The following is a 23,011-nucleotide window of genomic DNA, read 5'->3' as shown; positions in this document are numbered from 1 at the left end:
AACAAAGATTTCAATCAAACAATCAAGATCTTTAATCAATCAATATTTATTTTTAAAAAGTTTTAATTGACATAATATAACTCTGTCAAACACTTTACAAATATATGTGTTGTCATCATCATCATCATCATGCCTCCACTGGAGTGTCTCTTCCCCAGATCTGAGCCCACCCGCTCGGCGACAGGCCGCCCCTGACTCCTGCTTCCGCTCGCATTGTAGGGTGGTCGACAAGGAAGGCGACGAAAGAGCGAACATGGGAGTAGAAATTGAAACCATAAGTCCTGGCGATGGTGAGAACGACCTGCCTCTTTTAACAGCACGATATTAACTTTAACTTCAGATCATGTGTGGTTCGTTATTAGACACGGGTTTCTGTATTTTCTCCCTTTTTTTCCAGGACAGACATTTCCGAAGAAGGGGCAGCGCGTCGTGGTGCACTATGTCGGTGAGTGAGGAGGCTGTAGCACGGCTCGGGTTGCTGAATGAGGCGGAAACGCCGGAGGCTAAATCTTGTGTTTTACATGAGGCGTTTACTACACATATCTCGTTTACCACTAGAGGAGTGAAAGCTTGTTGTTTATGTGTAAATAGAAACAGGAAACCGTTTGTTTCAGCGGCTAACTGGTTGTTCGCTGCTGTTGTTGCTGCTGCTGGCTAGCATCGCAGCTAAGTTAGCTAACAAATCGCTCGTTTCGTCCGTTGGGCTAACACAAGCTACGGGGAAACGGATATTAGCATTTAGCTCGCTTGTGTGATTTGCTCAGTATTTTAAAGTGTGGACGTTTTATCGGTATTCAAGGCGTGTTGAAGCACACAGGAGTGGTCGAGCTAACGGTTCCACAGCTGCTGCCAGCCCCGTTATGCTAACGCTAGCCGAGTTAGCGCCAGGATGTAGTTACCCCAACAGGGCTGCCCCACCAGCCCGGGTTCTGCTCGCTCACCAGCCGCCCTCTCTCTTGGTTTTCTATCAGGCACACTGCCGGATGGGAAAGTGTTTGACTCGTCGAGGTCCCGGGGAAGGCCGTTCAAATTCAAGATTGGACACCAGGAGGTTATTCGTGGTTGGGAAGAAGGAGTAGCCCAGGTGAGGAGCTTGTTTACAACACTGGAAATGCAAAATCAGAATGACTTAAGTAGTCATCTGTCAGACAGTATGTATCTGTATGTTATAAGTGCTTTGTGGACTACTTGATTTAATAGCTGCAGCAATAAAACTACTGTGGGAGGAACACTTCACCAGGGCCAGATGTGTAGGTGGGAGAGGAGCTGGAAATTATTATTGCAGTACACAATATTATCCAGATAATCATCAAGATATTCTTTAAACTGTAAGACAGTAAATACAACTGCATTAAAAACGTACTGGAATACATTTCAGCTTACATTTTGTATTCCATCGCAGATAGAACACTCCTTTTAGTAAAAAACAATCAAATCTAATCAGTTTTATTTACGAAGGCCGAAATCAAAATCACATCGCCTCAGTGGGCTTTACAATCTACACATTGTCTGTCCTCAGAGCCTCGACTCGAATGAGGGGGGAAAAAAAAAAAAACGGGGAAAAATATGGAAGAAATCTCAGGAAGAGCCACAGAGGAGGGATCCCACTTCCAGGACAGACAGACGTGCAATAGGGGACAAATTTACAGAACAAAACAACAAGAAACACAATTTAAAAACGTCATCTGATACAAGTTAATATATAAAATACATGTGAAGTGTGTGGACGACTGAGCAGGCTCAAAAGACTGAATATCGGGACTAATCCGTGGTGTCTACACACATCTGATTCATCATGTTTTTGTGGGGGATATGTGCAAGACGTGCCTTCTGCCGTGGTGTCAGGCTTAAGCAGTTCAAAATAAATTCAGGAAACAAATGTAAGACTTGACATCAAATGGTTCATGTGAGGATAGTCACGATAATCTTGATTAATGATTATCCCCTTCGTGAAAACTCACCGCAATCAATGTATTATCGCAATCAACGATGAAAGCCTTTAACATCCCATCTCAAGCTCAGATCCTCTTTCACAGGATTCAGTTATTTTTCAATAAAACAACTGGATTCAACTTGGTCTGATGAGAAGATTTATTGTAAGCAGACACCAAAACTGAACACAGTCAAAAATCCACTTTCATGTCCTCCTTCTGTTGGATGCTTTGAGAATCACACACCCACAGATATTTCCTTCCAAACCTACATTGAATAACCGTCTTCAAAGAAACCTCCATAGAAATTTCACGGCTTTGACTGTTTTTTTCTTGACTCGATAAAACTAATGATGTCCACCTTTTCTTCAGTCGCTGATATCTCCTGGCCTTGAGCTACTCCTTTACAAACAGCAGCCTTATACTTACTACCCATCTTCCATTACAGTCTGTGAGGCTAACAGAACATAAATGAATGTCTGAACTTGACCTTGCATCGGAATAACCTTGTAAAAATATTTTAGTTAAACCTTTTCCATCTCTTCCACAGATGAGTGTCGGCCAGCGAGCAAAGCTGACTTGCTCGCCAGACTTCGCCTACGGCAGCAAAGGGCACCCGGGGATCATCCCACCGAACTGCACTCTCACCTTCGACGTGGAGCTCATCGGCCTGGAGGCCTGAAACTCGCGCACTCACTTTGTTTAATTCCACTCAAATTTTCAGGGTGAGAAGTTTGACTTAATTTGTATGTGCGTTATAAACTGCGTAGGTGGGGTTATTATAAGGGCTGCACGACATTGGAGAAAAAAAAACTGATATTGCTATATATTTCATCATATAGTTTTCTGCACTTTCTGCACACAGAGACAATTCACGTGATGTCACAGTAGGCAGAAGTCAACCTGGGTACGACCAGTGAGTGGCAGATAAATGACTGTGTGGCAAAATTGTTTAAATTTAAACTGTGCTGTAATCCTGCATTTCAGTTTGACAACTGAAGTGTGAAAGCGCTGAAGCGATTGAGGCTTACTTGACATTTCACTCCTGCGATGTGACGGTTGCGATGTTGATGCTCAAGCAATTGTGCAGCCCTACTAATTATGTAGCTTTTAAAGGATAATTTCACCCAAAAAAAAAATGACAATCCAGTCATTATCTACTCATGCCCATGCTGATGGGAAGATAGAGGAAGTTTCATAACCTACAAAACATTTCTGGAGCTTCTCAGCAAAACAGTGTTGCAGCATTCTCGTTAGACATGTGAGAAAAGAAACAAAACAAAACATAAAATAGCTCCATTCAGTCTGTCTCAAGTGATCCCAAAGTCTCCAAATAGATTTTAAAGATGTTATTTACAGTCTTTATTGAGCCGTGTCTTCACTGTAACTACTAAGCTGAAAATGTTAGCTTGGATACACGAGCTTGACCGCATGTCGAGGGTGTAAGTAACATCTTTTCAAATCAGTTTAGGATTTCGGGACTTCGGGAGACTTGGATTATGCCTGTCGAGCAGTGTGCACCAATTTAATATTCTTGTTATGTTGTGAAAAAAGTTCCCATCTACTTCAGTTGTTAATGAGAATGCTGCAGTGTTATTTTTGCTGTGAAGATCCAGAAATGAACCTGACTTTACATCGCTTTTAAGATGTCTAGATGATGACTGACTTTTAATTTTCGGGTGAACTCGTCCTTTAAAGCATCTCAAAGTGTAGGCGACGGATGACTCTGGGTTTTTTTCTTTTGTCACCTCAAACATAAAGCCTTTCTCAGCACCGCTCTCGCTTCTAAATCCAACAGTGACTTTACGTTTAGCCTTTGAATTTACCCACCGATGTTTAGAGATTAAGTTGTACATGCATAACGAGCTTTCGCCTCCACATCCTGTAATCCCCTCTCGCTTCTCCTCCTTAATCACTTCACTTAAGACTGTCTTTTCTCCCCGCTGCAGGTTGACTCCTATCTCGGGAACATGGAGGAAAAATGTTCACAGATGATTCCTGCCCTTGATCCCTGCATAGGACCTATGTCTATAGCTTCACAAGTTCACTCTCCTTTCCATCTAGATACAAATTGTGTTATGTCACTTGCTTTAAAACTTTATCCTTCATCTTATACTTTTAGATTCCATAAAGTAATAAGTCATAGGCCATCCCATCCCATCCCATCCCATGTATTTTGTCATATTCTGTTATGTGTTTTTATGGTGATGTTTTATCTTCTTTTTTTTTATTTGACTTAAAATTTTACAAAACGCGTCTGCCACCAGGACCCGCTTTTAGATCATGAGTATTTAATCAGTCTCATTCCTGTGGCTCCGTGGCCTTTACACTAAAAAAAAAACTGTATTGATTGCGGGTAATGAATTGTCTTGAGTAGAAATAAGAGTAAATTGTTGTTTCACACAATGATGTTTCTATGAATTACCTTTGTGATACTTGTTATCCGGTTGAATTAGAAAAAAAAAAAAGGGGTATGTAATACGTCGTAAACAGGGATTCATGAATCAAGCACATTATTGCCATGAACAGCCTACAGTTCCCTGCAGATGTAGGATTTTCTTTGTCTATACTGCAGCATCAATTCTTAATTTATAACAGCAGAGTGACTCTTGCTGAAACATTCACAACTGGACATCATTTGTCTTGTTGATTGCTTGTAAGACTTAATTTTTTTTTTTTTTGCTAAAAGAAGGTCTTTGTGTCTGGTGAAAAGGTTTCTAAATGTGCATGGTAAGCTCCCCCCACGGGCACATCTTGGGGTTTGTGATTATCTTTAATTGAAGGAGTTGTCTGTAACAAGCTGTGGATGTTGTAAACGGTCTGTTCCTTACTCTGAACACAATAAAAGAGTAATTTTAACACAAGCTGCTGTTTTATCTCACTGGTTAGCCTCAGTTTTTCTTTCAGAGTATCCTTGCTGATGTATGAATTCATGTTTGCTGGTAATTCGGCGCTAAAATAATGAAAGAAAACAGGAAAAAAAAGCATCTTTTGTTTTCCAAGAACGCAGAAAACACCCGGGTATTATCGCAAAATTCTGTCATACTGCAGTTCATCACTGTTTATCTGCTTTTTTATCCAGACTGATCGAGGGTCAACACTTACTCAAACTGCCAAAATTAGAAATCAATTAATGTGTCTGTTAATGCACCAAAACTAGTATTGAAGATAGCATTAAAATATAGGTATTGATTCATAAATGAATGTATCATAATTAGAACTCCTGCTTTAATGTCCCTCTGTATTTAATGACCTCTACATTAATTCAACTATATATATCATTTTCCATTTTATTTATTGATTCATTCATTTTTAAATATTTATGTCTCTTCACTTTTAACATTTCTTAATGCATTTCATATCTATAAATTTAATTTAGCATTGAAGGACATATTAATTGAGTCATTTATTGATTTATTTAAGTCCTCTGGATCCTGGCTGTGTAATAAAAAGCTGCTCATCCTTCATTGATTCAGCAATGTGGATCACAATTAACTGCATATTCCCCTTATCTCCGTTTAATTTATAGAATTATGGTGCACGTACAGTAAACGGTGCACTAGAAGTCATGTGCGTATTAATACTCGGCTCACACATCCACCTCCAGGCTTTATTTTTAGACCCGAACTGCTATGAAGGCCGTCCTGCAGGGTAAGCACAGTGCCTTGTTCACCCTCTAACGTGATGTAGAGTTTTAGTTTCATCTCCATTATGTGAATTTATAATGTAAAAGTCTTTATTTTCAGGTCACTTATACATGTTAACTTGTTTTTTTTATCAAGAAAGTACCGTCATGTGACAATTTTGTGGTCCATCTTTTTTTGCTGTGAAGTTCCAGAAATGTTTCTTTACCCAACTTTCCATCAGTTTCATTCGACAGTGACTGAATTTTCATTTTTATGTTCTTATGCTTTTATCATAATTGTCCCAAACAGGATGAAAGAAATCGAGTCCGTGCAGCTTTAAACTCCCATGTTTTGTTTATTGGCAAAAGATCAAGATCTGTCTGTTCTGCACCTGAGTACTAGGTTCAATGCACATGCTCTACTTTTCAGAAGGTGAAAGTCCCAACGGCTTCAAACCGTGTTCAACATTTCCATCGGTGGGAATGACTGACGTACAAAAATGGATGCCTTCCGCTCAGTGTGCTCTATAAATCTAGTAACAGTTTCGTGCAGCCCAGTCGGCAGAATAAAATGTTGGCATTTTATTTTTCTGCGAGGCTTCAAGTTCGTAGGCGTCACACTCTTCGTATCAACATTGTCGTATTGTGTAATTGCGTATTGTGAAACCACTGGATGTTTTTAAGGAGACCTCGGGGCGATTTTCCAGCTGTGTTTGTGGCGAGGGAACCAGATAAGCCTAAAAATTTTACCAAACTCTAAACCAAGTGTTTTTTTGTGCCTAACCAGAACATAACCACAGCTCTGTCACAACAGAAAAAATCAAAATTGAACCTAGAGTAATTAAAAAGTTGCAACATGTCCATGGTTTGCTGAAACGTACGCTGCCAACAATCATTCTGGACACTGGGACGAGTCGTGACTGACTGTCTTGTATTTTTTTTCTGATTTTTTGGGAAGTCGTTGATGTCAAACAACAGATTTCAAAAGACGTGATTATTGAGGAGCATTCGGCTTCTGACATTTTTTTCCCTCTACGTCTTCTCACCAAAAAATAAACCTAAAATATTTGCCCAGAAGATGGCTCGTGTAAATCCAGGTCAGGGCTTCTTTTTTTTATTTTTTTTTTTTTTTCAAATTCAAGCAAGAGAGAGACCAAACCAAAACTGTGGGCTACATGCAAATTCCAATAAAGAGAAAAACCACTTAAACTGCAGGCAGAAGCAGTAAGTATATTCGAGTCATGAAAGGTTTATGTGCAACTAATCCTTTGTTCTCTAAGGCAAGGCATGACCACAAAATCACGAGGGCGTCATGTAAAATCTAAAAACCTTTAGACGAGGAGATATCCAGCGCACGGCAATAACCAAAACGTACTGAAGCAACGTTAGCATCGCTGTGGCTGTGCCTGCAGAGGTTGGGAGTTGTATTCTTCGTGTCGCGCTGAGCAGGACGTCTCAGATGGATGTTGTTCCATTCATGCTGGCGGACCTCCCTCCCCTGCCTGCACCCCGGCGTCGAAGCGAGTAGAGGGCCACGGCACAGCAGCCTCTCAGCAGTGACCCGATGTGATAGGCCGGCATGACGTCCCGTTGCGCCCCTCTGCACAGCCACGCCATGGTGGGGACCACTGGCACCGCCAACGCCAGCAGGTCTACGAGGAAGTAGCGGCTCCAGTGGCAGAGCTGAGGGGAGTACCCATCTTCGTTCGCAACTTCCGTTTCATCCATATCGTCTTCTTCTATCTCCACTACTGTAGCGTCCTGCCTCACAGGAAGTGGAGGGGCAGCAGGGAGGGGCTGGCAGGTGTGTGGCTCTGAAGGGGTCTTTGTTACCTGCTCTGGTTTGTCGGGTGGGAGCGGCTCTAAACTGTAGGAGTGCTCGGGGAGGGACAGAGGAGGTAAGGACGGTGGATGGATCGGGTGTGGCTCTGATGGGGGGATGTCTGTTTTTAGAGAAATGACGCTCAGCTCCTCGGCACAGCTTTCCTCGCACAGCCAGCTCATGGTGGGGCTGCAGGCCTGGGAGCGCACCTCCGGCTTCCTCTCCGCTGCAGGACTGGGAGTGGGGATGGGGTCAGAAGCAGGGGCAGCTGCAGGTGCCGATGTCACCGGGGCCTCCTCCTGAGGTAAGTGCAGGAACAAGTGATGATGGGGGAGGTAGGCGTGGGCACTGCACTTGCAGGTGCTACTGAGAGTGTGACAGGAGTGTGAGAATGGCAACACCGCCCCCCCACTGCACAGCTTCTCGTAGGTGGAGGAGCGCGGCACAGTCGGGGGGCCTCGGAGGTGTCCCTGCGGGGGCAGCTGCTCCGACAGGAGGGCCGCCTCCAGGAGCAGGTGGGTTTGTCCCGCTGGGCGAGACGCTCGGCCTGACTCGGGAGTAGTTGAGCCGCGCTCCAGCTGCAGAGCCTCGCTGCTCAGTCGGGTGTGGGTGGCGCCGCGGCTCAAAGTGCTGGCTGGGGAGCAGCCGCAGGAGCGAGACTTCCCCCCCGGCCGAGCTTGCAACCCTGAGTATGGCTTGTGATCGTGGGGGTCTTGTTCACGAACGTTCAGGTTGGACTTCACCGACTCAACCACCTCCTGAAGGTGCTGGATCTCTTTGCGGGCCTCTTTCAGGGCTAACTGGGCCTCCACACGGTGACACTCCTCCTCTATCCAGTCCTCCTGCATCCTGTACAGCTGGGTCCTCAACTCATCTATTTCACAGTCTCTGACGAAGAATTAAGGATAAGTCAATATAGGGTGTCACCACTAAATGTAGCTGAAATAATTCTACATTTAGCCTGAACGTTAGAGCTAATAGTGAGATAAGGCTCACCTGTGTTGTAGTCGTTCCACATTGTCCCTCAGTCTGGCTCGCAGATGTCGGATACACACCTCCTTCTGTTGCAGAGGCGTGAGGTACTGCTCCGGGGTCGGAGGCCTGATCCCATGGTTGTCACTGCAGGCTGTGTGCTTCACCTGACGCCTGAATCAACACATAGATGTGTGGAAAGGTCAAGTGTGTCTTTTTAAATATGTTATTTGTGCTCTGGAGGAGAGAGTCAGGTGCAGAGCCCGACCTTCTGGAGGAATAAACACCCCGAATCACATCAGATTCTGCTCCGATCCTGAGCCACTAACCGACGGGAGGAGAGCTCAGAGATCACTTGTAAAGTTTTGAGATTAAAAAGTGGATTTATCTTCGCTTCTGTTTATCAGCCTGACTCCATAGATCAGCTGAGGTGTCTCCCATTGTCGGGTGGTCTGTAATGTTGAGTGCTGTCTGGAGCTGCAGGGGAAATGTACTTTACTTCATGACGTAATGTTACAGAGAGGAGAGAGTCAAAAGAAGAGCGTGAGAGTGCAGAACTGGCTGAGCGTTGACCTGAATACAATCACACAGATGCACACACCCTCTGCATGTCCTTGCTTGCTATCTTATCATTAATATACAGTAAAGTAATCTGAATGTTTGGGGCAAATAAACACAAATAATCCCATCTGTCTGACATGACTCAGGCAGAAAAGTTCATGCACGTGGGGGCAATGTTTTAAATTCTTCTCTTATCCTTATGTCACCTTAAATAAAGTTGTGGATTTCATTTGGAACACTGTAAATTCACAACTCAGCAACATATATGACGCGGAATTCTTACATATTATCTCTTAAATGTCATAAATAGAAGAAATCTGGTAGTTAAAGCAACATTATGTACACAAATCCCAGTTCAGTAACAGTTTCTCAGATATAATATAGGTGCTAACTACAAACAAAACTAATTATGTCATTATAATGTTGTGTTGAAAACTTGAATCTTGAAGTAAACATGTGTGTAACGCCGTGATCCTGAAGTTACATACTGCAGAAATAAGTGATACAGGGGCAGAGTGGCTGAGACAGAGACTATATTCACCCTGTTAGACACTGAACCATCAACATGATTTTGACGCTGTTATTTTGGGATTAAAAAAAGTTACATAATGTTGATTTAATTATGATAAAACCTGCACCGAATTAATCAAACTTCTTCTGAGCGCGGCCCTGCAGGGGATGAGCAAACCTGCAGCGTACAAAGGGAACTCTGTCTGCAGAGCAGCAGTGTATATTAAAGAAAAAATGGTTTTAAAACTGCTGAAATAAAAGAAATATTTCACTTAATTAACAATGTATTGAGTTAGCCAGAGCAGCCTTATGAAATCCCATTCAATAACCCTGCAAGAAACCATTAGTGAAGCTTGTAATGTCGTCGTTTGTTGGCACTGTGTCAGAGATTTGTTCATTCAACTTCTTCTGGAATCGGTAATTTTCTGGTTTATTGTACTTCACCAAACTAAAATGTGTTTCTGTATATGTGAGTGGATGAGAGAAGCAGAGGGCTGCTGGAGTCTCAGCTGATAAACACCCCGAGAGAGGTCAACAAGTCCATCACATCATCGCCATCGTCATATCTTACCTGGGTGTACTTGGATGTGTCCTGGCCGTGGGGCTGACATCGGCTGTCCTGACCCGGCCCGGGTAGGTGTGGGTACTGGATGTGTCGCTGTGAGAGTATCGCCCACCTCCGCCACCAGTGCCCACCGAGCGCCTTGCAGGGAGAGACCGACATTACACACATTTACAAAAACACAAACATGTCGGCATCATCCTGAAACTGAAGTGAGGAGAGGGGGAGGCGAACAGTACCTGCGCTGACCTGAGGAGGCTTTTCGACTCGGAGTGAGAGACATTGATGTGCGAGGGACCTCCAGCCTCTCCACTGCTTCCTCTAGAGAGGGACGCTAGGAGCCCTCACAGCTGGACTGGAATAGCCGTTACATAAACGCATTAGAAGGGGAAAAAAACCCTGCAAATCAGAGATGCTAATCCACATCACAAATGTCCCACAACAACTGGAAGAAAAATTAATCCCAGGAGAACAGGAGAGACGTTTTCTATCCGACACACAGCCCGGTCATTATGTGCTGCTTCGCTGTAAGTCAGCCACAGTAGTCTAACCCCAGCCCTAATGTACAAAACTCGTCCAGGCCTGTAGCAAATAAAGCCTCCTTTCTGTGCTGACACAAAGGGGACACAGTGAGTCCACAGTCGGTGCAGCTGCCTCTCTCTCAGCTGTGTCCTCGCCGTCTGCAGAGCTGCAGATAAACATGATAAACCTTCACATTAACTGAGGACAGACAAAGAAAATCTGACACTTTGGAGACTGGCAGGACAGAGTTAACGTAGTCATTTCCTGCCTGCAGTAAATTAAGAATTTCTCATTACTGTTAGTTGGGCCGAGGTGAATTCATTTGGTTTAGACTCATTGTGATCTCCTGTAGCTCGGTCCAAATAACTAAAGAGGCCCCGACTCCTTGTGTCCTCCTCAAACACACTGCCATGTCAGGATTTTAGATATAAATTTGATATTTTCTGTTTTTTATTGACAATTAACTGTTGAATCATATCATCTTTTATTCATCCTTTATTGCAAGGTATCAGAACTCATTACTCAATACTGACTACTGACCTTATCAAAAAGAGTTGGTAACAAACACTGGTCAGATTTCTAGGTTTATATTATTTTCTTCAGTTATTTATAATCCCAATTTTTTATAATTTAAGATTATGTTTAATTTAAGGTTAATCTTTTGATTAAACTCTAACAAATCCAGAAGTTTGATACATTTTGTTGATTAAATGAGTCAAAATGTGTCTATTTTCCCCCAAATTAGGTACTCGACAGCTAACCCTCCTCCTTCATCCGTTTGTGTTTGTAATAGCTGTCAAAATAAAGTTTACATTCTGGAAAAAAGCCTGTAAAATATCAACCATGTGTGAGTCTTTTAATATAAGATTGTTCATATTGTTGAATTCACAGAAAAAAAAACCCTGCGGATGACCTCAGTTGTCTCAGTGGCCGCTGCCCTCCAGCTTTAAAACCAGACACAGTTACTGCACACTAATAATATTCAAAGTCGGAATTGTATCAAAGTAGGCAAAAAATAGAAACAATATATTTATGATTAGAAAATAAAAAACACTCAAAAAACCTAACAAGACATTAAAAGCAAAATTTGGACAAGTTGGAGAAACACAAACACTACAAACTACACACCTAAAACATGCTGCAATTAGAAACCAAACGTAATTAAACCTAAAACATACCAATACTTAGACACTGTTAAACCAAATTAAAGAAGAAAAAGTGTATTAGGGTGTAACTGTCTTTTGTTTACAGTCTAATGAAGACCATATTGATTTAGTTTTTGGCTAATTTGACAAAAAGTACAGCTTATTATGTCTTATTGGTGTACTCTCAAATAAAGTGAGATCAAGATATGACGTCTTACTGCAGTATTCGGTCATTTTAAAGTATTAGCAACTTTCTAACAATCATATTATTGGATATTATTAATTTCAGTGTTCAATGTTTCAATTTAATGTGTGCAAAAAGCAAGACAATGAATTGAAATGTCACTACAATTCAGCGAAATAAATGTAACCAAAGAGGAAATAACATTATAAAAGCGTACTCAAGTCTAAAATAATAGAAATACTGGCAGCCATTAAACTAACACATCCGAGTCATCGCGTCTTTTTTAACTTCAGAGTCCCAGTAGAGGTTCAAGTCGTTTATTTTCTGTCATGTCATCAAAACAGAGACTGGACTCAACATCTCTGCTTCAGAGCAGAACATCTGTCTGCTTCTGTCATCACCCAGCTGAAAGAAAAAAAATCTCACAGCTCTCCTCTGAGAAGAAAAAAAAAAAATAATAAAACATGAGGACAAAATGTTCTCCTCTCCTCAAAAGTCCCTGACTCCATGCAGCTGAGCCCACCTGAGGGGGAACCTGCTGATCCGGGGCCTGAAATCAAACACCTGCTGTTGGATGAAAACCTCTGAAACACAACTCTGCTGCTTCATAACGAGAAAATAAAAAGACACATTTAGTCCCTATATTTAAATTCTAGGACAGGGAGACATCTCACCTCCCCTCTCCTCTTCTGTCTGCGCAACAAGTGGCGGCCACGTTATTGGTGAGAAATACGCAATCATGTTACGTAAGTGTGAGTGTCAGTGTTTACTGTGGAGGCGAGCAGCGCAGGAGGAGGATGAAACTGGGCTGAAAGAGACGCAAAATGAGACGCTGAATGTTTGAAAGAAACATCAGGAGGTGGCTGCTGCGCTTCGTCCTTGAATCATCATCACAATCATCATCATCATCATCATCAGCACATTTCTGTCGCCCACAATGAAAGCAAGTGTTAGATAAGCGATGCAGGTCTGCTGATAGGATGATCACAGCAGCAGACAGACAGACAGACAGAAAGAAAGAAAGAAGTGTGATCTGGTTTCTATCTGACTACAGAGGAGTCCTCACACAGGACGTCTCACTACTTTCCATAACACACACACACACACACACACACACACACACACACACAAAAACAAAAACGCATCGTGGTCTCTTCTGAAGGAAACAGCTGACTGACACGTCCCGTCCCCCAGCTGTGTCCTACATACGGTTACTTAACAGGGATGTTACCTGCTGTCTCAGTCTCACAACAAACCCTTCACACACACACACACACACACACACACACACACACACACACACACACACACACACACACACACACAACAGACTAACACAACCCACACTGACACTGTGAAACAACACTACCATCTCGGCCGGTGGAAGTTGTGCATCGTAGGAAAGCGTCGGTTCCCGCCGGACTTGATGGAGGCTGAAGAGTCCCTGGTGGCAACAAGGAGGAGGAGATGCTGCTGCTGCTGGTGCTGATGAGAGTCCATCCTGCAGCCATGAAGCCCGGAGATGAAATGAGGCGACTGCGTCTGCTGCATCGGTGCTTCTTAAAGAGACAGGAGGGGATGATAACGCTTCATCTGGCAGCCAAACATTAAATGGCTTTATCGACGGTGTTTAACAGGCCGGAGTGATGCTTGTCTGACAGGTGAAGCTTAGTTTATATAAACTCCACCTCATCCTCCAGCACCGACAGCAGCCAGGAGGAGGAGGAGGAGGAGGAGGAGGAGGAGTGTCCAGCTGGACCGGTGCACCGTGTTCGGCCCCTCATGTGACGGATGATTGTGCAGGGTGTCCTCCACTGACTAACGCAGGGCCCAGTTAGACAAAAAGTTTGTTTCCTCACAACAGAAATACATTTAATCAAGTAGCAGCTTCCTCTAGAGCCACACAAGACTTTATACTACTTTTAAAAAAACATATGCAGTCGTACTCCTCAAGACCTGTAAGCACAAATTGGTGGAGTTACCCTTTAAGTATCAACCTCACAAGTAAAAGGTAAATTATGAATATATGTACATCCGTATGTACTTTGTAACATCAACCCGGCCAGTTATCAGAATCACTGGTTCTTTGGCTCTCATGCTGCTTTTATTCTGCAGTGTAACTCAAGTGTCACTAACATAAATGTAGTGGAATAAAAAGTACCATGAGTTCTCAGTGAATTCCAGCTGTGTAACGTCCTTGTTCTGCCTTCTAAACATAAAGTCAACATCAGTAGTCGTCTCCTGAAATCATAATATAAACCTGTGAAATCACTTTGCTGACCCAGCGTGTGGTGTCACGCCTGCAGTGACTACAGAATAAAATGGACACACAAATTCTGCCAAGCTGTAGGCTAATAGATGAATAAATAAATGATTTGAGTCCACTGACACTGTATAATCTCACATTAGACACCCCGTTTCTTGCGAGGGATACAGCTCAGTGCTGTGCAGAAGTCAGGTCTTAGTTTTCTGGATTTAAGCTGCAGGAAAAAAGAATACTGAATATTATGGACCACAGTAAGAGCAGGTTAATAAATTAATTGAGCATCATATCCAAAACATTAGTCACAAAAAAAGTCTTCCAGTCATTCAGTCGTGTTTGTTTCATATAAATGCCAGATATTTATTTTACCTATTAAAACAGAACGATGCAAAACACATTAATAACACCTGTACTTTGCAACACTTGCTTACAATGAAACACAAAAATGTAGGTTTTCTCTTTCAGATGAAGTTCACTGAATCAAATCCTGTGTTTAGAATGAACAGATGTAAAACATTAATAATTGAATGTGCATGACATTTCAGTACTGAAAGAACACAAGAACTACTTAATACCAGACATTAGTGGTAATAAACAATAATAATAATAAAAAAAATTCAGAGGCTCTTGCAGATAATTTAAAATGAAAGCGGAATCGAGTCTCATTCTCATATTGTCAAATAGTCATGCTTTAGGTGGGAAGTTCGGCCGGCCACCAACCCAAGACGTCTGACAAGACGACCTGGAAATTACACTCAACAATCAATTATTTTACAAACTCCACCTTTAAAATATCTAAGGGTGTGAAACATATATCGTGTCCGATACTGGACGATGTCAGAGGCCTATTAAAAGGGCTCTAGACAAAATGTTCAGTTCACTGTACTGTTCAAAAGTCTCACAAATGACAAGTGCCAAGAACAAGCAACAAAAATGATAACATTCACCAATAAATGTTACATTTATAGCAAAATAAGCTGTTTTATAACCTATTTACAGGATTAAGCAGTTGTAAAGGTTTATATACAAATCAGTTGCAACATCACAATAATCAATAACTAAATACACATTTTATAAATCGTTTCATTTTTTGTTAAAATAAGTTTAATTCACTATTAATGTACCATATACCATACCATACCAGTTATTATTAAGCGTTGCAGAAGTATGTACAAGAGACACACACACAGAAATATAAAAATGTTTAGGAAATATAATCAAAGTAGTCAAACATTTTACCATTTAGTCCAGAAAGCTATTCGAGTGAACTCTAAGAAACTGACATCACAACACAAACATACAAAATCAAGAACGACCATGACTGCAACGCATTATAACCTGTTTTCTGTTTCATCAATCACAGAACTTGGGTCCAGGTGTGACAAAGATGTCCTTATAGGGAGCACTCTGGTGCAGGTTGAGGGCGTTTTGTTTTTTCAGGACCAGCAGGCAGAAGAAAGTAGCTGCAGCCTGCGAACGAGTTCCTCCTTCACAGAGCGCCTCCAGGCTGAACCTGGTGTCACTGTTGCTCTGAACACACACACACAGACGCACGTACACACAAATAACAGAGAATTTAATTTAGCAGCATCATCCCTAATCCTGCTCCGGCCTCCTCTTCTTTAAATCCCTGTCTACTGTGACTTTAGATTTGAATCTGCCAGTCAGTGTTGAATAAAGCAGGAACACCACTCCTGTGTCACGACCATGCAGGCTTTACAAATGCATCATATAACAGACATACGTAAGATGGGGTATTTAGCGTTACCGCGATTCTCATGCCTGAACATTTATTTTAGTTCCGTACTTTTAGACTGCTCAGAAGCTCCTGTGCACGCCTGGTTATCCTCCTGTCCTCAAAGTCCTGGCTGTTCAGCATCGACTGCAAGATAGAAAAGGATTTCAGTGGGTGATGCCGGGCACATCGCCAAGGCAGCATGGGAAATTAACACCCGCCATCTGGTAAACGCTGACAGATTGAAGCTTGTCCACTGAATCAGCCATTTTTGCTGATAACCATCAAATATTAGTTTGCTTTCATTCCAAAGATAAGGGAACTGCAATGTGGAACTCCAACAGAGAAAAATTCCCTGCACTTTTCTATTTGTAACCATGAGTGTGTGTGTTCACAAGCACCTGAGTGTGAAGGGAGGTCGACTGAGTCTCCCGCTCCATGAATGATGGGTGGACAAACATGGAGTCTTCTGATGGGAGTTCTGGATGAGTGAAGTCCGATCTGTTTTCATCCTGACAAACCACACAGATTACACAGAAAAGGATAAGAAGGTAAACCAGGCATCATGAATAAAACTAATTAATATTTTTTGAAATGTAAACACCTCCACTTCACCTGACATGCTCATGCTTACTTGTGTGATCTCGGAGTAACCCTCACGCTGACTGTCGTTCATGTGATCGAGGCCGGTCAGCTCAGTGTTGTGTGTTTTTTCAGGATCTATTGACGAATCTACGACACTGACGTCTGTGGTGAGGGCACTTAAATCCCTCTGAACTATATGAGACAATATGGGACAACACCAGTCATGCATAAAAAATAGTGCAGTAGCTCAGTTGGCAGACCCATGTACAGAGGTTGTGTCCTAGCTACAGCGGCCCAGGTTTTGAATCTGACCTTTGCTGCATGTCATCCCCCTCCAGTTAGTCCATGGTGACAGCTTTGCTAAATAAAGGGCTGCAGACAGACTCTGAGCGGGACTTGTTGCAGTTGAATGGTGATATTTATAATATAAGCTGGCTTGCTAAATTCTATGTCTTTTGTTGTTGCACTTGCTTAATGTTTGGCTGTGTTAGCAAAGTTGTTGACTCCACAGAGGTTTACTGGTAGCATGTTACAGCCAGGTGTTATCGTCTCTGGTTCAGGTTATGGTAACTCTGCCTGCTGTTACTGTTCTGATTTGTGCGCAAAGTTTTAGCTTAAAGCCCAAAGTTTTCAAGATGTACCACTGTTACAAGTTTTGTTTCTAGTTAGGATGCAATGTCACATTTCATCTGGCAGATTGTTACAGAAACCTGGGATTTTAATTCATAACATTTGTGCTGCACTCAGTGACAGTGTCAAACAAAATACACATTTTAGACATAATGTTTCTATAATGGAAATTACAGTCATCTCACTGTTTGAATAGCAACTTCTTACCTTCCTGTCCGCCCTGGCGCATCACCTCAACCTCCTCACACACTCTGAAATGTTTCACCTCAAAAATACTCTTGGCAAAGATCTGCAAAAGCAAAATGGGATTTAAAGGTCACAGCAGTAACTTCACTGTAATTGATAGATTAATTGTTGTTATGATAAAGGCCAAAATTGCTCAAAATTGTTGATCTTTTTACCTCCTTTATCTGTGCCGCTACTACAGTAGAACATGGCTGTGCAAAGAGTTTGTCTACACCGCCGCTCTCCTTCCACTGCATGAGCTGCACAGTTGGTGGGGCCATGTCCAACATGGTGACCAGATCAGAATAGTCAGAAAGCTGGTTTCTGATGAATTCATTTTTCAGCTCTTTTATGTGGTCCACAACCAGCTTGCGTTTCCTGTTCCCCCTCTTCATCTCTGAGTTTGCTGAAAAGAAACAGTAGGATGTCATTAGAATTCTTGTTTTGCTGTATCAAGTATCAAGAATCTGCCGTTTGTGTGACACGAATTTGTAGTTGGAAGTTGAAGTTGTTGGGTTTGGCTCTCTTTGCAGAATGATGTTCAGAATTATGTCAGTGGTGGTTTCAGGGGGTTTGATGCCAGCTCTTTCAGCAGCAGCAGCATCTCAACTGATGTTTGCATAATACACGGTACATTTGTGAGTTAAAGGAACACAGTTTGAGAGTTGTTTGGTTGTGCCTACGAGTGATGGCCACAGGCTCAAGGGCGAAGGCTGTCTCCACATTGACAAGCAGGGTGGTCTCACTCAGTGCCGGGGTCTCCATTTCCATTCTGTCAGCATCTGGAAAACATAAAGAGTCTGAATGCACATGTCTCTTACTGAACAAAACATAACAGCACTTCACACTGGTGCTGCTATAAAACATAGTCTTCAAAGACACAAACAACCCTAGCTGAAAAAACAAAGTACAGAAATAGCACTTATTATCACCTTGTTGATAATTTAATGCCGAACTCTCTGGATTGTCATCTTCTTCTCGGACGAAGTCAGGAGACTCAGCATGATCACTGGAGATTGTCAGAAAGTCTGCAGGGTCATTAAAACTAAAAGTTAGAAAAGTTCACATAAAATTTAAAGAACCAATTACTACCAAAGTATCAAAAGTATCAACACTGACATAAGCGCAAGGATATAGTATTAGTATTTAATCTTTCAAAAACACAGCCCACGAACACTGAGTCCTTCAGAGGACATGAAGGCCAGGTTGAATTTGTGTGCTCTCTCCCCAAATGAGGCAGTCTAGGCTTACAGAGACCAAACCCTATCTCTGTCTGCAGTCTCTTATGAAATCAAATATTTCACAGATTATGACCAAGACATTGCTCTTAAACTGCAGACAAAGTGCACAGACTACCAGGAAACTGGTGCAATTTCCAGAGCATTTCAGTTAAACACATAATAGAAAACTGGAAATTGTTCCACACCAACTTTATTTTCCCTTAATACCCTCTGATCCATTTCATATCTGAACAAGAACAAACAGTGGAAAAATCATTTATCAGCATGTTATGACATATTTGGTCTACAGCAGCTGACTTTAGAGGATCAAGCCCTTGAATTGTGAAATTGGGCAATTCCTCAAGGTTTGAGATTGATCACTTTTTTTTTTTTTTTTTTTTAACTTCTGGGCAAACTCACCCAAAATTCAGAACTTCTCTGTTTGTATCATGGATTTTCTGGAGGACAAAAACATGTAAAACTTTCTATTGAATTTATGGTCCCTTGCAAAATCGTTAGGCTGTATTCTGAATTAGTTAAGAAATTTCTTAACTAAAGAGTGTGGCCCACTGTGCAAAATGTAATCATATTTGTATGTGTATTCTACGGATCACAAGTTTAACTGGATTGGGTTGAAATGTGTCTTAAACATCCAAGAAAACCTTAGCAATTTTTTACAACAGCCATTTATCTAAACCGTTGTTTCAGTAATTGAATTAATAAAAATACATATTTTTTCATCCCAACTTCACTAATTTCAACTTTGTTGCAACAACGGCATCAAAGTTCTTCTGGAGGAGGTGGGGCAAAGTTGGCGCTGCAACAGTGCATGTATTAACTCACTGTTGGAGAGGAGAGCGACAATAACACAGCCAGTACTGGAGTATCAATGGTCAAATATTCAGAATCAATATATATCTATATTTTGATATTTTGACTACACAAATCCGACTTCAGCAATGTGTTTCAAATAACACTATCTACTGAAAACTGTTGTTAGTTTTCAGCACATGATGTTCAAAAGAATATGGCAAAAACTAATCATTCACATCACTACCAAGTAGGTCGAACCCTTTATCCTCATCCCCAAAAGCATCTCCATTTTGGAAGCTCATTTCCAGCAGGCCAGACTGGTGACTCTGGGACTCATCTCCTACAGAGCGCACAAAAGGAGGGAACAAATTGCAAAGTCAGTATGATGTGTCAGCTCGGCACAGAAAAACATGTCTCAGAGGAGAAGGCTAATGATGTAGCTTTTTTTGTTAATGTCAACAAATACCATGAAAACCACAATGTACCCGTTTGTCTCCCACTACATTCAGTTTTCTCAGCCTGTCTGTCAAGCTCAGGAGTTTAATGTGTGGTTAATGTATCTGTTTATAATTGTTTTGGACGACAATGGAGCTTAATGGCAATGAGAAAATAGCTGTATTAAGTTTTGGCTGGGTTCACATACGACCTAATTAGAGTCAATTAACTGTTGGTTTTTGACTCATCGTGGGATTTCTTGACAACAATAAAAGCACAGAATATTGCCCAATTTATTTTAGAATCTTAAGCAGTAATGCAATAATTCACAACAAATCATGAAGTACCAAAACTTGAAAACAAACTTTCTCTTACCAAAATCTACCAGGTTTAGAAAGCCATTTCCCAAATCCTCTTTCAGAGTGATTTCTTCTGATCGACACTGGTTCAGTAAAAAGTGGTCCGCTACATCGATGTTACTGGTGTTCCAGTATGAAGACAACATGGTACAGACACAGACAGAACAATGGGTGATACAAATTTAAACTCAGCTCTGTGAGTGTATTAAAAGCTGCTCTGTACCTCAGGTCTGGCAGCGGGGCATCAAAGGCAGTGAAATCTTCGATCAAGGTTATTGCTTTTACTGTGGCCTCCAGCCCCTCCACAGGCATATCTGTCTGACCTGGTGTGTTGAGAAAGAGACACAGGGCTATAACACAAATATGCACTGCATGTACAGCGGTTTTATTCTATTCTCTTATTACTACTTTTATCTATATACTACCCTATGCAGCTCGGTAGGATGCCTCACTGATTCATTGATTTGCACAATGACAATAAAGACTTGAAACTAGTAGAACTATAAACACAACCCAATGATCCACTGCCTTGGATAGAAAAATCCAAGGGAGATTGTTATTACTTTCAGATACTAAAAAGTCATATCTAGTAGACATCTGACATCTGTTAATTTAGATTTCTTAGCTGCGGAAATGTGTTCCTACTTTCTGTCTGAGTCCTGTAGAAAATGTTCAGTCTTTGGTACTGTACATGAAACATCATCATGCATGTAACATTCTTGCATTGAGACCTTCCTTCCCAAAATAGGTTAAATAAAGTATTTGTCACCCTCTGGTGGTGTGTCCTCATTGGTACATTGAAAGTTTTTTTTTTTTTTTTACTAGTATTTACATTTACACAGTTGACAGTTTATAAAGGTATACTTGGCTAAATGTAATGGAGTTTAATACAACAGTCCTGTAATGAGCGCTCACTTTATGAGGATTGCAATGGTCGGTTTAAAAACAAACAAACAAACAAACAATGTATTCAGCATGACTGGTTTTTCTACCACTAGATTGTGAATGCAGCCTGTGTTAAACAGCGGTCAGCTTTTTCTGTTACAGGTATTGACCTCTTAAAGCTGTTACAGAAACTAAACAAAAAAAGCCATTCTGGTTAAAATCACACATAACTTGTTCTTATTTCACATGTTCTTTTTCCCTCTAATGCATCAAGTTGGCCATATATGTCATTTCCTACCCTTCGTTAGAAATAATTAATATGGTGGGACGGCTAATCTCTGTGTTGATATGGCAATAAAGCACTGAATCTTGAATAATGTCAGTCAGTCCATTCTAACACCACAGCCCTTCCAAACCCTTTCGTGCTTTTGTCACTACAACTTCAATACTTATTGACAACACTTGCACAACAAACAGGATGTGTTACCTGGTCTGAATGCAACTTTAATTTTAACCAGGGCATCATTGCAGTCTGCAAGGAGATACTTTGCTTTTCTCGAGTAGATCCTGACCACACCAATGAGCAGATGACCAAAAGTCCGCAAACTGATTTTCATCTAAAAAAGATAAAGACATCTCAGACAGCTGCCATTACTTAGCTGCACATTATCACATTATACGGTGTTATCAGTCTTACCTTTGGGGAAATAATGTCCTCGATAGTGGTTTCCAGGTTGCATTCAAATACATGGGCCTTGGTGAGTTTTCTCTCCAAGTGCGCTGCTAGCCAGATTCTGGCGAGAGGTCCCCGCTTGGACGTGAAGAGTTGTGTATAGAACAACATGTCGGAGAACCGAAGCTAGCTGTCAAATGTGACAAACACAACAACTGTTTTTAAACCTCTTTGATATGTCTGCTAAATGAGGCAATGGGCTGACATTGAGCAACTTATCAGAATGAGTCGCTGGCTGTTTAGCCGACAGAATGCGATTAATTGAACTGATTTTAGCAAACTATTAAGGTCAAAGTCGGCTAAGCTAGCTGCGTTCGCTAGGAGTTAGCTAACTACGTAGTAGCGTTAGGACTACAGCAGGCTAGTTTTTCATATGTAGCTAGCTAAACATCATGGCGGCATGTTTTGTAACACAGTTCATGATCTGTGTGAGGATATAAAAATGCTATTTTCATTACTAATTCACTCGTTCCGAGCTGCCGACACATCAGCAGGACCTCCTACCTTAACTTTGAAATTGCCGCTTTTGACGTTTGGAGCGTGCGAATCAGCGCGAGCGGTAACCAAGCTCCGACTTCCGCCCAAAAACAGTTGTTTTGACCATTCATATCAGGCTGGGATTTTAGAAAGGCGATTTATTTAAACATTAATAAATGTGTCGGTTGACAACATTAATCTACTACTCCTACTCTATTTATACATGTATGTTTAGTTTAATAATGTGTCCGCTGTCTCATGTCATGACATCACCTACTTTTTGTATCTGACTGTATTACTTATTAAACTATTTTTTACTTACTTTCAACAAAACGCCCAAATAAATTCTATGGTGCCGTAAATTCCGACTTCTGACTTGCAAGGGAATGCAACATTGGCACATCTAGGCTAGCTAGCTAACAATAGTAGCCGTTAACAACACATATCCTGAATCGTGTCTTTTGACAGTTGGACAAATAATTTTGGCATTTTGCGGGTCGGTTTAATGTTTTAATGCAATAACAGTAATGTCTCAACTATTGTAGTTGAAAACTGGCAAGGGCAAACTGCTTCCAAAGCAGTCAAGAGGTCAGTTTGACTTTTCTAACCACCACAGCCAAGCCATTTGAATCATGTATTTAGCATTTTAAGGGAGCGATATCATGTTTATTAACCCTAAAATTTTCGTTTAAAGTACTTATCAAATGGGTGAAGTGGCAGGGAGTTATGTCATTTTGGTCACCATCAAGTTTGTTTTCAGTGGTTTGATGCACCTAATGGACTCTAACAAGCTTTATCTCAAGTGGGCAGATTCTTT

General features: G+C 41.5%; 4 protein-coding genes across 8 annotated transcripts in view; 2 read left to right on the top strand and 2 right to left on the bottom strand.

Moving 5' to 3' along the window:
* The first annotated feature begins 132 nt into the window (after positions 1–132).
* Positions 133–4,795, top strand: fkbp1aa (FKBP prolyl isomerase 1Aa). Its single transcript, XM_030422213.1, has 5 exons — positions 133–290; positions 398–445; positions 972–1,084; positions 2,482–2,656; positions 3,881–4,795. The coding sequence occupies exons 1-4, from the start codon at positions 254–256 to the stop codon at positions 2,611–2,613; spliced, it is 330 nt and encodes a 109-aa protein (XP_030278073.1). The 5' UTR covers positions 133–253; the 3' UTR covers positions 2,614–2,656; positions 3,881–4,795.
* A 1,093-nt stretch (positions 4,796–5,888) lies between these two features.
* On the bottom strand, positions 5,889–13,568 carry snpha (syntaphilin a). The gene is made up of 5 exons (XM_030422212.1): positions 13,204–13,568; positions 10,223–10,338; positions 9,993–10,124; positions 8,375–8,524; positions 5,889–8,266 (listed from the first exon to the last, which is right to left on the bottom strand). Exons 2-5 carry the CDS (start codon positions 10,264–10,266, stop codon positions 7,012–7,014), a joined length of 1,581 nt encoding a protein of 526 aa, XP_030278072.1. The 5' UTR covers positions 10,267–10,338; positions 13,204–13,568; the 3' UTR covers positions 5,889–7,011.
* An 859-nt stretch (positions 13,569–14,427) lies between these two features.
* On the bottom strand, positions 14,428–22,311 carry rad21l1 (RAD21 cohesin complex component like 1). Of its 2 annotated transcripts, none has more exons than XM_030422166.1 (14): positions 22,222–22,311; positions 21,682–21,847; positions 21,472–21,601; positions 20,323–20,422; positions 20,116–20,219; positions 19,550–19,645; positions 18,205–18,300; positions 17,956–18,054; positions 17,449–17,678; positions 17,255–17,336; positions 16,467–16,609; positions 16,234–16,344; positions 15,905–15,979; positions 14,428–15,627 (listed from the first exon to the last, which is right to left on the bottom strand). In XM_030422166.1, the coding sequence occupies exons 2-14, from the start codon at positions 21,826–21,828 to the stop codon at positions 15,451–15,453; spliced, it is 1,590 nt and encodes a 529-aa protein (XP_030278026.1). In that variant the 5' UTR covers positions 21,829–21,847; positions 22,222–22,311; the 3' UTR covers positions 14,428–15,450. The 2 variants fall into 2 exon arrangements, with proteins under 2 accessions (XP_030278026.1, XP_030278027.1); XM_030422167.1 differs by having other exon boundaries at positions 22,176–22,239.
* A 301-nt stretch (positions 22,312–22,612) lies between these two features.
* samd10a (sterile alpha motif domain containing 10a) overlaps positions 22,613–23,011 on the top strand; it is a 60,064-nt gene continuing 59,665 nt past the window's right edge. For 3 of the 4 annotated variants that reach the window (XM_030423793.1, XM_030423792.1, XM_030423790.1), the window contains exon 1: positions 22,613–22,782. The gene's annotated coding sequence lies outside the window, so the exon portion shown is untranslated. The remainder of the gene's footprint in view (positions 22,783–23,011) is intronic. The other variant, XM_030423795.1, reaches the window with a different exon arrangement.

The sequence above is a fragment of the Sparus aurata genome, chromosome 7, assembly GCF_900880675.1.
Source record: "Sparus aurata chromosome 7, fSpaAur1.1, whole genome shotgun sequence".
NCBI lineage: Eukaryota > Metazoa > Chordata > Actinopteri > Spariformes > Sparidae > Sparus > Sparus aurata.
Note: the sequence above shows the minus strand (reverse complement) of the source record. Positions and strands in the feature narration are given on the sequence as shown.